The sequence below is a fragment of the Falco peregrinus genome, chromosome 12 (assembly GCF_023634155.1).
Source record: "Falco peregrinus isolate bFalPer1 chromosome 12, bFalPer1.pri, whole genome shotgun sequence".
NCBI classification, from domain to species: Eukaryota; Metazoa; Chordata; class Aves; order Falconiformes; family Falconidae; genus Falco; species Falco peregrinus.
In genome coordinates, this window is record NC_073732.1 from 18,756,099 (window position 1) to 18,770,380 (window position 14,282).

The following is a 14,282-nucleotide window of genomic DNA, read 5'->3' on the forward strand; positions in this document are numbered from 1 at the left end:
AGGATGTGACATCAGATAACATCCCCCATCCTGTCCCTCCCCGTACCCTGAAGCAATGCCCTCAGCCTCTGCTCCTGGCCCTGGCACTGGTGCTGTGTCCAGCCCGGCACAGACTCCTCAGCCCCCTCCCCAGGGGCCAGACACCCATCCTGCCCCCACAGCACCCACAGCACAGCATCAGTGCCCACCCCTGCTGCTGCCCCATCAGGGACCCACATGAAACCTCCTGCTGGCGTAGGGGCTGAGCGTGCCCTGGGCCAGTGGCAAGTGCCAGGGTGGTGCCATCCATGCGCTCGAGCATCGGTGGGTACCAACCCCTCCTGCTTGTGGGGACCCTGCCCACCCTGAGCAGCATCGCTGAGGCTGCTGAGCAGTGGAAGGCACCGCTCCTCCCCACACCCAGCAATGCCCATGCTGGGGTGCCCAGGCGCAGGGTGATGGGCTGGCACCCACGGGGCCGGCAGGGCCAGCTGTGCCTGCCTGTCTCCCCTTCTCTGGGCGCTGGAGTGCCGGAAGAGCGGGGTGGGAGCGGGTATCCAGTGCCGGTACCCTTCCCCCTCGGCACCTGGCACCATCCATCTCCCGCTCCACCGGCAGCCGGACATCCGCTCGGCCAGGCCAGGCGGGGAGGCAGCCAGGGCCTGGCACGGCGTGAGGGCACCGCAGGCGCTGCATGGGGGACCTGCCAGCACGGCTGGCCCTGCTCGGGGCACTGGTGCTGTCGGGTGAGCAGGATCCTGGGGTCGGGGCTGCCCTGTTACTGGGAGGGAGGGGGTTGGGCTCCCTCGATGGGGTCTGTGGGGGGTGATGGTGGCAGGGTCCAAGCTGGGTGCAAGTGTCCCCAGGGCTGCGTTTTGGGTATTGCCTGGCAAACTCCCATCACTGAGCAGCCCCTGTGCTTCTGTCCTGACTGTGCCACCTGGAGCCATGTCCCTGCCCGGGCTGTGTGTCTGTCTGTCTGTCGGTGAACAGTATCACTGTGTCTGTGTGCAGAGTGACACTGCATCTATGACATATGTCCCTGCATATACTAGCTTCGTGTCCATCTGTCCATGTGTGCCTCTGCGTGTGCATCCACCTACGTGCACAGTGCCACTGTGTCTGTTCCCCAGTGTCTTGTGCTTGTGTGTCCCTGTGTGTGCTGGTTCTGTGTCTGTGTGTCCCTCTGTGTCCATGTCCTTGTCCCATGCCCATGTGTGCCCATGTGCCTGGGCACATCTGTCATTCCTGCATGTCCCGTGTCCACACCCCTGTGCAGCACAGACATGCAGTGTCCTGACCTGCTTCTGTCCCCTCCATCCTTATACCACCCTGCCCTAGTCAAGCATCCCTGTGGGGTGTCGCTGGGCCTAGTAACCCCCCCCAACCCCCTATGGTTTGCCTGACCCCCCACCCCCAGGCGGGCTCTGTGTGAACCAGGAGGAGCGGCTCATCCACTACCTCTTCGAGGAGAATGGCTACAACAAGGAGGTGCGCCCCGTTGTCTCCACTGACCAGGTTGTGGACGTCTACCTGGCCCTCACCCTCTCCAACCTCATCTCTCTGGTGAGCCCCAGCAGGCAGTGCCCACCGTGAGGTGCCCCCCGGCCATGCCTCAGCCCCAGGGCTGGCTAGGTCAGGGCAGCCCTAAGGCTGCTGCCCCAAACCCTGGCTGGTGAGGGCTGGGGGGCCTGGGCTGGGGGGGCTAGCTGCTGGGCATAGCCCTGGCATCTCACTGCCCCACACTGTCCTTGCAGAAAGAAGTGGACGAGACGCTCACCACCAACTTATGGCTCGAGCACGTGAGTAGGGACAGGCATCATGGTGTCAGTTGTGCCCTGAGGCACAGGCAGCGGGGGGGGGGGGGGGCTCAGTGTGATGGTGGGGTGACCTGGGAATCCCTCCTGCCAGGGCTGGACTGATTACCGCCTGCAGTGGAACAAGTCTGAGTTTGGGGACATCGAGGTGCTCCGCCTGCCAGCAGACATGTTGTGGCTGCCTGAGATAGTTCTAGAGAACAAGTGAGCCGTGCCTCAGTTTCCCCTCCTAAACACCCCACGCTGTGCCTGGTGCATGCCCAGGGCTCCCTCTGTCCCTGCCATCACCTCGGCTCTCTTCCGACACAGCAATGATGGGCTCTTCGAGATTGCCTACTACTGCAACGTCCTCATCTACGACACAGGCTACGTTTACTGGCTGCCACCTGCCATCTTCCGCAGCGCCTGTCCCATCAATGTTGACTTCTTCCCCTTTGACTGGCAGAACTGCACCCTCAAATTCAGGTGCCAGGGGGGTGGCTGGGGCAGGGCAGGGGTGGGCAGCAGGGTGGGCATCCTGGCCCCCCATGGTGCCCGCTGCTGCCAGCACCTTCCCTTGCTATTGGGGTGCAGCAAGGTGCCAGTTTGCAGGTGACTCAGTGGCCCAAGTCCATCATGCTGGAGGTGGGGGTGGGGTGGGGGGTGGGTACCAAGCAGCAGGTACAGCCCCTCACTGCCTGTGTCCCCTGGCCGTGGGGCAGCTCGCTGGCGTACAATGCCCTGGAGATCAGCATGCACTTGAAGACAGAAAATGACCCGAAGACGGGCAGGGATTACCCAGTGGAGTGGATCATCATCGATCCCGAAGGCTTCACAGGTAATGCTTGAGCTCTCTGCCATGTCCTGTGGCAGGGGGACATCTGGCATTGGTGCAGCCTGCCATGGAGACACCTGAGTGCCCAGGGCTTTGGCACCCTGGCACCCATCCCATCAGGCCTGGAGCCACCCAGATACAGGATGGGGAGACCAGTGTTGGTGGGGCTGGCAAGGATGGACATGGCAGGTATCCCTCACACCATGTGCTGTACCACATGCCCTGGCAGAGAATGGGGAATGGGAAATCATCCACCGCCCGGCCCGCAAGAACATCCACCCTGACAACCCTCCGGAGAGCAGCGAACACCAGGATATCACCTTCTACCTCATCATCAAGCGCAAGCCGCTTTTCTATGTCATCAACATCGTCACGCCCTGCATCCTCATTGCCTTCATGGCCATCCTCGTCTTCTACCTGCCTGCTGACAGTGAGTGAGCCCTGTGACACCTGCACCAGGCACCGGGGTCACCCCATGGGGCACCTCCATGTCCCACACCAGCACCAGGTCCTGGGACATGGGGACACCCCAAAGCCCAGCATGGGGACATCCTAGTACTGGGACATCCCCATGTAGGACACCATCATCGCAGCCAGGCACCCTGGCAGGGGCATGCTTGGGCACAGGATACCCTGTGTGGGACCCCGGGATACCCTCATAATGGGAAACCCTATATGGAGCACTGCATGGTGGGACACTGGAAGGGCAATCCCAGCATTGGGGGCACTGGGGAGGGGCCTGGAGCAGGGTTTGCCCTGAGCTCCCCTGTTCACCAGGTGGTGAGAAGATGACCCTGGTGATCTCAGTGCTCCTGGCCCAGTCTGTCTTCCTCCTGCTCATCTCCCAGCGCCTGCCCGCCACCTCCCACGCCATCCCTCTCATCGGCAAGTGAGTCCTGGGCACCGCTGGTTGCAGTGGGCACATCACAGGGTCCCTGTGGTGCCAGAGTGCTGCTCTGCCCGTGCCCAGCCCCTGTGGCAACCCCAGCTCCAGCTCCGTGCCCCCCACAGGTATCTGCTTTTTATCATGCTTCTGGTGACAGCTGTGGTGGTGATCTGCGTCGTGGTCCTCAACTTCCATTTCCGCACCCCTAGCACCCACATCATGTCTGACTGGGTCAAAGAGGTGAGCAGGGTGCTGGGCTGGGTGAACTGGTAAGTACTGGGGTGGCACTGTGGCCCACAGAGGCCATGGGACATCACAGCCCCAGCATTGCATCGGGGTGTCCCATCTGCACCCCTCCAAGGGGTTGCACACCCAAGTCGGGGGCAGAAGGTGGGGACAAGGTGCCACTGCAACAGGGAGGTGGCCAAGGGACCTGACACCACCTCCTATGCCACAGGTCTTCCTGGAGACCCTGCCCCACCTGCTGGGCATGTCACAGCCGGCCGAGAGCCCAGCGGGCACCCCGTGCATCAGGCGTTGCAGCTCAGCCGGCTACATCGCCAAGGCAGAGGAGTACTTCAGCGTCAAGTCCCGCAGCGAGCTCATGTTTGAGAAGCAGTCGGAGCGGCATGGGCTGGTCAGCCGCATCACCCCTGCCCGTGAGCCACAGCCCCTCTACAGGGACACAGGGAAGGGGGGTGGAGCGGTGGTCTCCAGGGATGGCCTTTTGGAGCCCATCTCACTGCCCCCCTCACTCCCAGGTTTGGCACCACCAGGCACAGACGCAGGCGAGGAGCAGCTCTACGAGCACATAAAACCTGTCATTGACAATGCCAACTTCATCGTCAAGTACATGCGGGAGAAAAACAGCTATAATGAGGTAGGGGCCATGGGCATGGGGGGGCAGGGGGGCTCCCTGTGCGCACTGCTCCCCACTGCCTGGATCCTCACTCCCTCTCCAGGAGAAGGACAACTGGAACCATGTGGCCCGGACTCTGGACCGCCTCTGCCTCTTCCTTATCACCCCCATGCTGGTGGTGGGCACCCTCTGGATCTTCCTCATGGGCATCTACAACCACCCGCCGCCACTGCCCTTCGCTGGAGATCCCTATGACTACCGGGAGGAGAACAAGCGCTTCATCTAGTGCAGTGTGTGTGTGGGGGGGTCCCATATGCCAGACCCCTGCTCGCTTACCTTGGCTTGGGAAAATAAAGCTGGGTACTTCTTGCTGCAGGGTCCTGAGCTGGTGGCTGCTCTCAGTGTCCCCCATGAGCATGGTGCCCAACCCGAATGGGTGCTGTTGGGTGTCCCGAGCACAGCGGTTCTCAGGCGTAGCTGGAAGGTGTGTTTTCCAGAGGGGATGCGGTGGTGCTAGCCCTGCTGCTCCCACTGGGCTGGGCATTCAGGACAGCATGGGCTGCGGAAGGGGCCGGACCCCCCCCCCAGAATGGCACCATCCCCTGCAGGCCCACTGCAGTGGGCAGAGATGCCATTAGTACCCACATCTCCCCCCATCCCCGTGGCCCCCCTAGTCAGACCCACGAGTGTCCCCCCCAGCACACCCCCTCCCACAGTGCTGCGCCGGGGGCCGAGACGGGTGTCTCCTTGCCCAGCACAGCAGCAGGACGCCAGGGCTCCGGTTTCAGGGGGCGCAGCTGACATCCCCCCCGCAGCGGTGGCCCAGGACAGCTGTCATCCTCTCCGCTGAGCCAGGAATCTCACCCCCTCCACCACCGACCCCCCTGCACAGAGCCTGGCAGGACCTGGAGCCCCGAAGTGGGCATCACTCCCGGCTGGCGTGGTGGGACTTGGCTGCTCCTTCCCTGCCCTACGTGGAGGTCACAGGGCACTGCTGGGGCTGCTTGCCAGGGGACACCCCTTCCCCACGGGCTTCCAGCGCAGGGAGATGCATCCCTCTGGGGGGGGGATGGGGAAACAGAGGCACGGAGCTCATTTTATCCCCAGACCCAATCCCTACCCTGCGGGCACAAAATGCCAGAGGAGCTTCCCAGCAAACTGGCACTATCCCGCCAGCGGGGGGGTGGGTGGGTGCGTGGGGGTGGTCACCCGTCCCTCCCCAGCCCCTGAGGCTGTTGGGAACAGCTGACGGTAGCAGGGGACAGCTGTTCCACCCCACCAGGCGCCAGGCCCAGGACACCACCGCACAGGCAGCCGAGTGGAGCCCCAGCCCCTGTGCCCCACGGCACCGCCATGCGCTGCCACAGCCTCCTCCTCACCCTCTGTGCCCTGGCAGGTAAGGGGTGCTGGCCCCGGGGGGAGGTCTGGGGGGGCGCCCAGGCACTCCCTGCTTTTGCCCTTGGGGGTTTGTCACCCATGGGTGTATGGTGCTGCGCACCGTCCCACCAGGGTGTCCCCATACTGGAAGCCCGCTGTCCCCATGCCCTGCCCTTAGGAGGTCCCTGGGGTGGGGGATGTGGGGGGAACACCCCCACCTCTGCTTGCATGCTGGGACACTGCTACACGCCATCAGGCATGCACAGCCGCATGTACATACTACAGTGTATATGACACATGTGTGGGTATCCCCTCCCCATGCACACCCCATGCCCCGCCCCGCCCCCCCCCCCCCATCCCCCCCTTCCCCCAATAGCGGGTCCCGGGGACATTGGTGGCCCCACCACCCCAACCCTGGGGTGCCCCCATGGCATGTGCCCTCCCCAGGTGTGGGCTGCAGGAACCAGGAGGAGAAGCTGCTCCAGGACCTCATGAACAACTACAACCGGCAACTGCGTCCAGCCCTGCATGGGGACCAGATCATTGATGTCACCCTAAAGCTCACCCTCACCAACCTCATCTCCCTGGTGAGAACCCCTCCAAGTCCCCAGGTGGGATGGGATTTGCCCCCACACGTGGGGCAGCAGGGAGAGGTGGGCAGGGCACTAAAGCAGTCTTCTTCCCTTCCTTCCTTGCCAGAACGAGCGGGAGGAGACCCTCACCACCAATGTCTGGATCGAGATGGTGAGACCCCTCATGTCCAGGCAGGATGGCCCCAGCCACGTTTGCATCTCAGGGTGGCACCCCATGGAGGGCTGGCACCGTAACCTGCACACCATTTTGTGGCTGCTCCCAACCGAGCCCATTTTGGGGGCAGCACGGGACAGGCAGCTGACAAGCTCCCCTCCCTCAGGGAGCACTGTAACCCCTCCCTCTTCCCCCCTTCCCCCAGCAATGGTCTGATTATCGCCTGCGGTGGGACCCTGAGAAATATGACAACATCCAGACGCTGCGCGTGCCCTCCACCATGGTCTGGCTGCCTGACATTGTCCTGGAGAACAAGTATGTGACAGGGCAACGGGGACATATCTCTGCACAGGGGGTGGCAGCTGCCCCTTGGGCATGGTTTGGAGCTAAGCCCACCCTTTCTCCCCAGCATCGACGGGACGTTCGAAATCACCCTCTACACCAATGTGCTGGTGTATCCCGATGGCAGCATCTACTGGCTGCCCCCTGCCATCTACCGCAGCGTGTGCTCCATCCACGTCACCTATTTTCCCTTCGACTGGCAGAACTGCACCATGGTTTTCCAGTGAGCACTGGCTGGGCATGCACAGGCACCATGGCATGTCCTCCTGGGACACAAAGGATTAGCATGGCATGTCTGCCTCTGCCCTGGGGCAACAAGCCCCTGGGCAGACAAGTGCCACATACCTGTCCCCTGGCACCCTGCTGGTGGCAGGAGGCACCTTGGCCAAGCCAAGCACCCCAAAGCAGAGCTGGAGGTGGCCAGCGTCACCCAGTGCCACACTGGCACTCTTTGCCTATCCAACCTGCTGCTGCCAGCCTGTGCCACCCCCTTGTCCCTCCCCAGGTCCCAGACATACAGCGCCAATGAAATCAACCTGCTGCTGACAGTGGAGGAAGGCCAGACCGTGGAGTGGATCTTCATCGACCCGGAGGCTTTCACAGGTAACACCATGGCTGCCCCCGTGGCACAAGAGCATCCCAGCACAGGGGACACCCAACAGGCCTGGCACTACACCAGTGGCTGCCAAAAGCAGAGCTGCAGGGGCTATTAGCAGCTCCCACCGTTACATGGGCACTTAAGTTATTAGTGGAAGCAGAAGTGTGAGAAAGATTTGTTTTTCTAACCCCCCCGGCTCAGGGCTCTCACTGCCTGGCAGCTGCTCCTGGAGAGCACCGTTCCTGGGAGCTTGATTGATGCTGGGAACGTAGCTGTCACGGCCAAACGATGACGTTTTCCATCACATTTTAATTGCATATTGAAGGAACAAAATGCTTTTCAGGCAGTGAGATTTATTTTTTCATTACCGGCCCGAGCTACGATCTTGACTAGGAAAAAAAAATCTATCGCTCCCGCAGATGGCAGGGGAAAACAGTGTGCTGTCACCCAGGATCATGCTCAGCTTCCCCCCATGGCACCCAGGGGGCAGGGAGATGGGGGGACCCCAGCTCCACGTGTAACACCTTGGGAGCTCCCAAGTGGCCTGAGGTGCCCCATATGTGCCTGGCTGCCCCCTCCAACAGTTTTTTGGGTTATTTTGCCAAGGCAACACTTCACAGTGCTCATCTCCCTCTCCAGTGGCTCTAGTGCCTTTCCCTGCACCATGCCCAGCCTGTGTGCCCTGTGGGGCCCGTGCTGATCACCAGCACTCCCCTTCCTCCCACCCCGGGCTGGGGGGCTGGCAGCCCAGTGCCCCTGGCAGCGCGGTGGGACTCACGTGGCACCGCTGTGTGGCAGAGAATGGCGAATGGGCTATCAAGCACCGCCCGGCTCGGAAGATCATCAATTCGGAGCAGTTCACCCCAGATGACATCCAGTACCAGCAGGTCATCTTCTACCTCATCATCCAGCGCAAGCCGCTTTTCTACATCATCAACATCATTGTGCCCTGTGTCCTCATCTCCGCCATGGCCGTGCTGGTCTACTTTCTGCCTGCCAAAGGTATGCACTGGTACCATACCCACTGGGGGCATGGCGATGTGCAAGGTGGGGGCAGTGACAGGCAAGGAAAGGCTCATTGTCCCCTCTGTACTTGGGAACCATCAGTGCCATCTCTCACCCACACCTGTGGTATTTAGCAGGGTGTGTGTGTGTGAATTTCCAGGTACTCCATGGTTAAAGCTTCATGGCAGAACTTGGCCAGTTCAGCTTTGGGGTGGGGGCTTTTCGCCAAAGGAGGGCAATGCCCACACCACTGCCCTGTGCCAACCTCTGCCTTCCCCCCTCCTTGGCAGCGGGTGGGCAGAAATGCACTGTCTCCATCAACGTCCTCCTGGCCCAGACCGTCTTCCTCTTCCTCATTGCCCAGAAGGTGCCCGAGACCTCCCAGGCTGTGCCTCTCATTGGGAAGTAAGTGATGCATGGGGACAGGGGTGCCTGCCCTGTTGTCACACTGTGCCAGCAGGACCTCCGGCACTCTGGTAGCAGCCAGTGCGCAGGGACAGGACCCTGGTACAGAAATAACCCCCAGCTCAGTGGAGCTGGTACAGGGCTACCACGTGCCTGTGTCCCACTGCTGGTCTTCAGTTTCCAGCCCAGGAGGGCACTGAGATGGACCTCACATGCCCATAGCTTGTGACCTACCAGCCCCACGTGAGGCTTTGTGCCCCCTCCCTAGGTACTTGACCTTCCTCATGGTGGTGACGGTAGCGATTGTGGTGAATGCTGTCATAGTCCTCAACATCTCACTGAGGACACCCAACACTCACTCCATGTCCCAGAGAGTGCGCCAGGTACCTGCCGTCATCCCCCTACCTCTTATACATAGGGAATGGGGTAGGTATTTGGGGACCAAGGTCACGTCCCTTGTGGGGTGGGGTGGTGGGCATGCCTTCATCTGAGGGCAAGTCCTCTGGCACAAAGAGGGACCCCAGACTTCCCCAAGAGACCACCAAACCCCACCAAGTCACTCTGAACACTGGGGAGCACAGCAGATGCCAACACACCCAGTGTCCTGGTGGCACTAGGATACCCCACGTGGATGCTCCAGGCAGCGCAAGGGGACCCGGTCACACCCATCGGGTGCCCTGGGTGGTGGTGGTGTGGGTGAGGTCCCCACAGGTGACACTGTGCCCAGGTGTGCCTGCACCTCCTGCCCCGCTACCTGGGCATGCACATGCCAGAGGAGACAGCGGGGCCACCGCAAGCTGCCCGGAGACGCAGCTCCCTGGGGCTCATGGTGAAAGCTGATGAGTACATGCTCTGGAAAGCCCGGACCGAGCTGCTCTTTGAGAAGCAGAAAGAGAGAGATGGGCTGATGAAAACGGTGTTGGAGAAGATTGGTGAGTGCCCCTGGGGGTTTGGCACCACCCTGTGAGGCTGGGAGATGTGCCAGGCAGCCAGGCACTCACTGTGGCCTGCTGAGCCAGCTCTGCTGCCTGCAGAACGTGGCCTGGACAGCGGCAGTGCCCAGGACTTCTGCCAGAGCTTGGAGGAGACAGGCCCCGAGATCCGCGCCTGCGTGGACGCCTGCAACTACATCGCCAATGCCACACGGGAGCAGAATGATTTCAGCAGCGTGAGTCAGGGCTGGGGGGAAAGGGGGACCCAACTGGGGGGCAGGGGGGGCAGCCCTCACCCCCCTCCTCGTGCAACTGGCAGGAGAGCGAAGAGTGGATCCTGGTGGGACGGGTGATCGATCGTGTCTGCTTCTTCATCATGGCCTCCCTCTTTGTGTGCGGCACCATTGGCATCTTCCTCATGGCTCACTTCAACCAGGCACCTGCCCTGCCCTTCCCCGGGGACCCCAAGCAGTACCTGCCGCAGTGATGTCCGCAGGTGCCCACCAGCCATCCTGCTGCCGGGACCACCGGAGCCAGGGGCTGGGCACCCTCAAACCAGCCTGCCTCATTGAGGTCCCCGCAGGCACAGCAGCTCCTGGTACCAAGCATAACACTGGAGGACTGGGGATGGTGGGGCTCTGCCAGCCCCCAGCCGTGGTGGTGATGGGGAAGGGGGGAACACGGGGTGGCCATGCTGTGCTGAATGTAGAAGTAAAGCCTGCGGCAGTCTCGCGAGCCTCCGTGGCATCATTGCTGCATGGCCACTAATGGCATTGCCCCTCTTGGACAGACCGCACGTGCCACCTGTGCAGGCTGCCCACAGACCTCTAAGCCACACAGTCCTGTGCCAGCACCACACAAGGGTGCTCAGAGACAAGACAAGGGGGAACCAGAGCAGAGTCAGGCATCTGCTGGTGCACCAGCACTGGCAGCAAGAGCCACGCAAATTCACGGCAATGGTGGCAATGGGGCAGGAATCACGGATACAGCCCCCCATCCTGGGGCAGCGATGGAGCCACAGAAAGGCTTAGGGACAGGTCATTCCCTCCTCCCAGCCATGGCTCTTGGGGGCAGCTGAATTGCTGTCCCTGCTTCCTAGTAAGCAGCTTGGGGTGGGAAGACCATGGGCCACCAGGCACCCACACCCCCTCAGGGATGGGTGCCCCTTGGCACCCGCTCTACTACGAGCATCATTACGTGACTCCCTCCCCTGCTGGCCCTCCTTGCCATACAGGATCATGTCTGTCAAGCACAGCCCCTTCCCCCCACCCCGGTGCTGCCGCATCCCCCCTCCCCATGCCCCTTACTGACCTCTGGGGCCCCCATGGCTTTGTCCCTGCTGGCAGGGGAGATGCGGGAGGTCAGCCTGGGAACAGTGGCAGGCAGCGTCTGCTCCTCTGTGGTCCAGCTCATGCCACCTGCGCCTGGCTCCAGGACGTGCTGTGTCTCTATCAGCGTCACTGTCCCAGCACTGGCTGCCTCTGCTGCTGCAGGGAGAAAACCAGCTGGTTACTGCCCGTGATCAGCTCCTGGCACTGCCTGCCAGAGGCGAGGGCACCGCAGGCACAGATGGTGGAAGGAGGCAAACACCCAGCAGCTGAGACATCACCTCTTGGACACCTGCAGCCTGGTCACGGCCTGGAGCCACCCTCCAGCTGTGCCAGCCTGCCCACGCTCACTGCAAGGTGGCTTTTCCTGCCCTGTCCCCAGGAGGTGCATGACACCTACAGCACCAAGACCAGATGGATCCAGCGCACCAGGCTGGCACCTCGAGGCAGGAAGGGATGGTGCCCACCAACACAGGCAGGAGTGCCCGGAGGAGCTCACTGAGCATGCAGGGCCCTGGCTGGGTCCTGCCTGCTGTCCCCCTGGCTGGGTCACCTCCCATGGGGGCAGCCCCCAGGGCTATGATCTCAGTGAGGTGACCAGGTCCTGGGGCACCGTACTCCGCCAAGCCATAGCCTTCTTGCCGGCGAGCGACAGCACTGCACAGCACTCCTGTCCCCCCACAGCAATATCCTCTCCCCAGCCCCACAGTGGGGGAGGACAGACAGTCCTGGCCAAGTGTCCCCAGCCCTGTGACAGCCAGGAGCTGCCGTAAGCTGCCCAAACCACAGCACCAGGCACGGTCTCAGTCCCTGAGCTCTCTCTCCCCAAGAAAGTGCAGAATTAATGAGCTCTGGTGTGTCTTTGCCAGGCCGTTTCCCATTGATTACTGGGTCCCTGTTGCCCTGCTGCCAGCCTCCAGGGCAAGGGAGCTCTGAGCAGGGCCAGGTGCTGTCACCCACTTCTCCCCACTCCACAGAGCTGCTGCTTCTTCCAGGTGAGCTCAGTTGCCAGCATATCCATACAGCACAACTGGGAAGAGACAAACTTCCAGCCTGCCAGGAGCACATGACTGAGATCACATTCTCCACCTTCCCCAAGCAGTGGTTTTACCTGCCCTCCATAACTCCCTGGGGTTTATCACCACACTAGAGACAAGGACTGAAACAAAAGCAGTAGCTGGATGCCACGGGTCTTGGGCAGCAGACGTGTCCTCCAGGAACTGGGCTGGGAGGGAACACTTTGCAGGTCACTCCATCCAGAGCTAGCAGGGTGCTGCAGGAAGTGCACTGACAGAGGAAAAGCCCCCCCAGCCCAGCATCAGCCCCACATGACCACACCCCATCAAGAAGCACCAAGACAGGGCAACATCATGCTCCAAGCATCCCCCCAGCTGCTCCTCTCCAAAACTGCCATATTTTCTGTGGGCTGGGAAGCAAATTTCCTCCTTAGCTCCGGCTTGGAGACATCCAGCACGCTCCCTAAACCGCTCCCTGAACCTCCCAGCCAAACATCAGCTCCTGCTTGACCAGCTGTAGCCAGAGACACCCAGGGCCCATAAGCCCACCACAGCCAAGCATCCCCTTGGGAAAGCCCTGCCAGTTTCCCCAAAGGCCACAATGTGGGGCTCTGAAGAAGTTTAAGGGTTGATAAAGCCTTGAGGAGAGCAGCAGGTCATGACTCACCGCAGATTTGGGGCTCCCACGGCTCCAGGCTTGCTTCCTGAATGAAGAGGATCTGAAACCTTTTTCTACAGCATGACAGAGGCTCCTATCCCTCCCAAACAACCCCATGGCTATCTTTACCACTCTTATTAGGAGGACACTGTAGAGCACAACCCAAAAGCCCTGCTCAAAAAAAAGTCTGGCTCCATTCCTCTCCAAGCCATAGGAGGCACCAAATGTGGTGCTTGGCACTGATCAAACACTGATGTTCTTCTGATCTCAGGAAAAGTTGTAGCCTGTAAGAGCAAACTCCATCCCCAGCCAGCTTGCTCCCTTCAAGGATGAACAAGAGGAACCAGTGCTGAGTTCCTCCAAATCTCAACCACAGTAGCACCGGGAGGAGAGGAACAGCCTCCTAGGGAAGGGCTCTTCCACAGCTCACTTGCAAAGCGTATTTAGGGGCAGCACAGCAGGACTGCAGCATTTTCAGATTTAATAGCGAGCCTGTACTCATCAGCATCAGCTTAGATGCGGGGCATCAGCGGCGAGAAGTGGGCGAGTACATGAAATAGCAGAGGTGGACGTGACGCGCAGCTGGGCACAACAGGACTAAAGCCCTAAGTGATGTCATCTGCAAGAAGCTAAATGTGCTGTGAATAAAAGGAGCCTGCAGCTAGTATTTCAGCCTTGCCTTGCAAGGCTATTTTTGCTTAGATTGCCAAAATGTAATTACAACTAAATCCCCCCTAACAAATACTGGAGAGCCGCAGGGGAGAGTTGTACTTAAAAGGAATTTTAAGTAGCAGCCATAGTAGTACCTGATCACAGCAGGGAAAACAAACTGCACCTCGAAAAGTCTTTTGTAGAGAGCTGGTGACAAACAAGTGGCAAGAGTAGGAATAGGACTGTGGGGTCTCAAGAAACACACAGAGGGAGGATGCCACCACTGGCCCTGCTCCCTGCCCAGTGAGGTGCCAGCAGACGCAAACTGCCTGACCACAGGGAGCAGTCCATCATTGGTGTCAGCGAACTGAACATTTCCCGAGACAGCCTGAAAACAAACCCTTCAGAAAACTGAACATTTTAAACTGTTTTCTCTGGTAGTCCTGGCTGATTTGAGTCTAGAGTTCAATAACACAACAAATTTGCAATTGGAGTCACGAGTCTGAAGGTCTCCTGGTCCCAAAGGCCAGTAATTGTCCCAGACACGGGCTGTTAGTTCTGCAGTTGCAACCAAATCAGAGCAAGCAGACCCTTCTCTTGGGAGACTATGCAGGCATGTAGGGCAGGATGTGTGCCCCATAGTTGCAACCCAAGCAGCCTCTTCTCCTGGGAGACTGTGCAGGCATGTAGGGCAGGATGTGTGCCCCATAGTTGCAACCCAAGCAGCCTCTTCTCCTGGGAGACTGTGCAGGCATGTAGGGCAGGATGTGTGCCCCATAGTTGCAACCCAAGCAGCCTCTTCTCCTGGGAGACTGTGCAGGCATGTAGGGCAGGATGTGTGCCCCATAGTTGCAACCCAAGCAGCCTC

General features: G+C 60.4%; 2 protein-coding genes across 2 annotated transcripts; both read left to right on the top strand.

Moving 5' to 3' along the window:
- The first annotated feature begins 111 nt into the window (after positions 1-111).
- CHRND (cholinergic receptor nicotinic delta subunit) lies at positions 112-4,960 on the top strand. Its single transcript, XM_055817587.1, has 12 exons — positions 112-725; positions 1,400-1,545; positions 1,737-1,781; positions 1,891-2,000; positions 2,106-2,261; positions 2,498-2,613; positions 2,840-3,040; positions 3,388-3,499; positions 3,622-3,736; positions 3,954-4,155; positions 4,258-4,376; positions 4,459-4,960. Exons 1-12 carry the CDS (start codon positions 674-676, stop codon positions 4,639-4,641), a joined length of 1,557 nt encoding a protein of 518 aa, XP_055673562.1. The 5' UTR covers positions 112-673; the 3' UTR covers positions 4,642-4,960.
- Positions 4,788-11,000, top strand: CHRNG (cholinergic receptor nicotinic gamma subunit). The gene is given in 14 exon segments (XM_005237761.3): positions 4,788-4,791; positions 5,532-5,692; positions 5,694-5,751; positions 6,180-6,319; positions 6,432-6,476; positions 6,685-6,794; positions 6,889-7,044; positions 7,327-7,424; positions 8,218-8,421; positions 8,715-8,829; positions 9,098-9,212; positions 9,557-9,761; positions 9,864-9,997; positions 10,081-11,000. Coding segments are annotated over 14 exon segments (1,713 nt in total). The 3' UTR covers positions 10,249-11,000.
- Positions 11,001-14,282: the final 3,282 nt, after the last annotated feature.

Excerpts from the sequence above, each read along its gene's own strand:
- CHRND (XM_055817587.1), top strand. The coding sequence starts at position 674 with ATGGGGGACCTGCCAGCACGGCTGGCCCTGCTCGGGGCACTGGTGCTG. Across the intron at positions 2,614-2,839 it reads CGATCCCGAAGGCTTCACAG|AGAATGGGGAATGGGAAATC; the intron begins GTAATGCTTGAG and ends ATGCCCTGGCAG. Across the intron at positions 4,377-4,458 it reads AGAAAAACAGCTATAATGAG|GAGAAGGACAACTGGAACCA; the intron begins GTAGGGGCCATG and ends CTCCCTCTCCAG.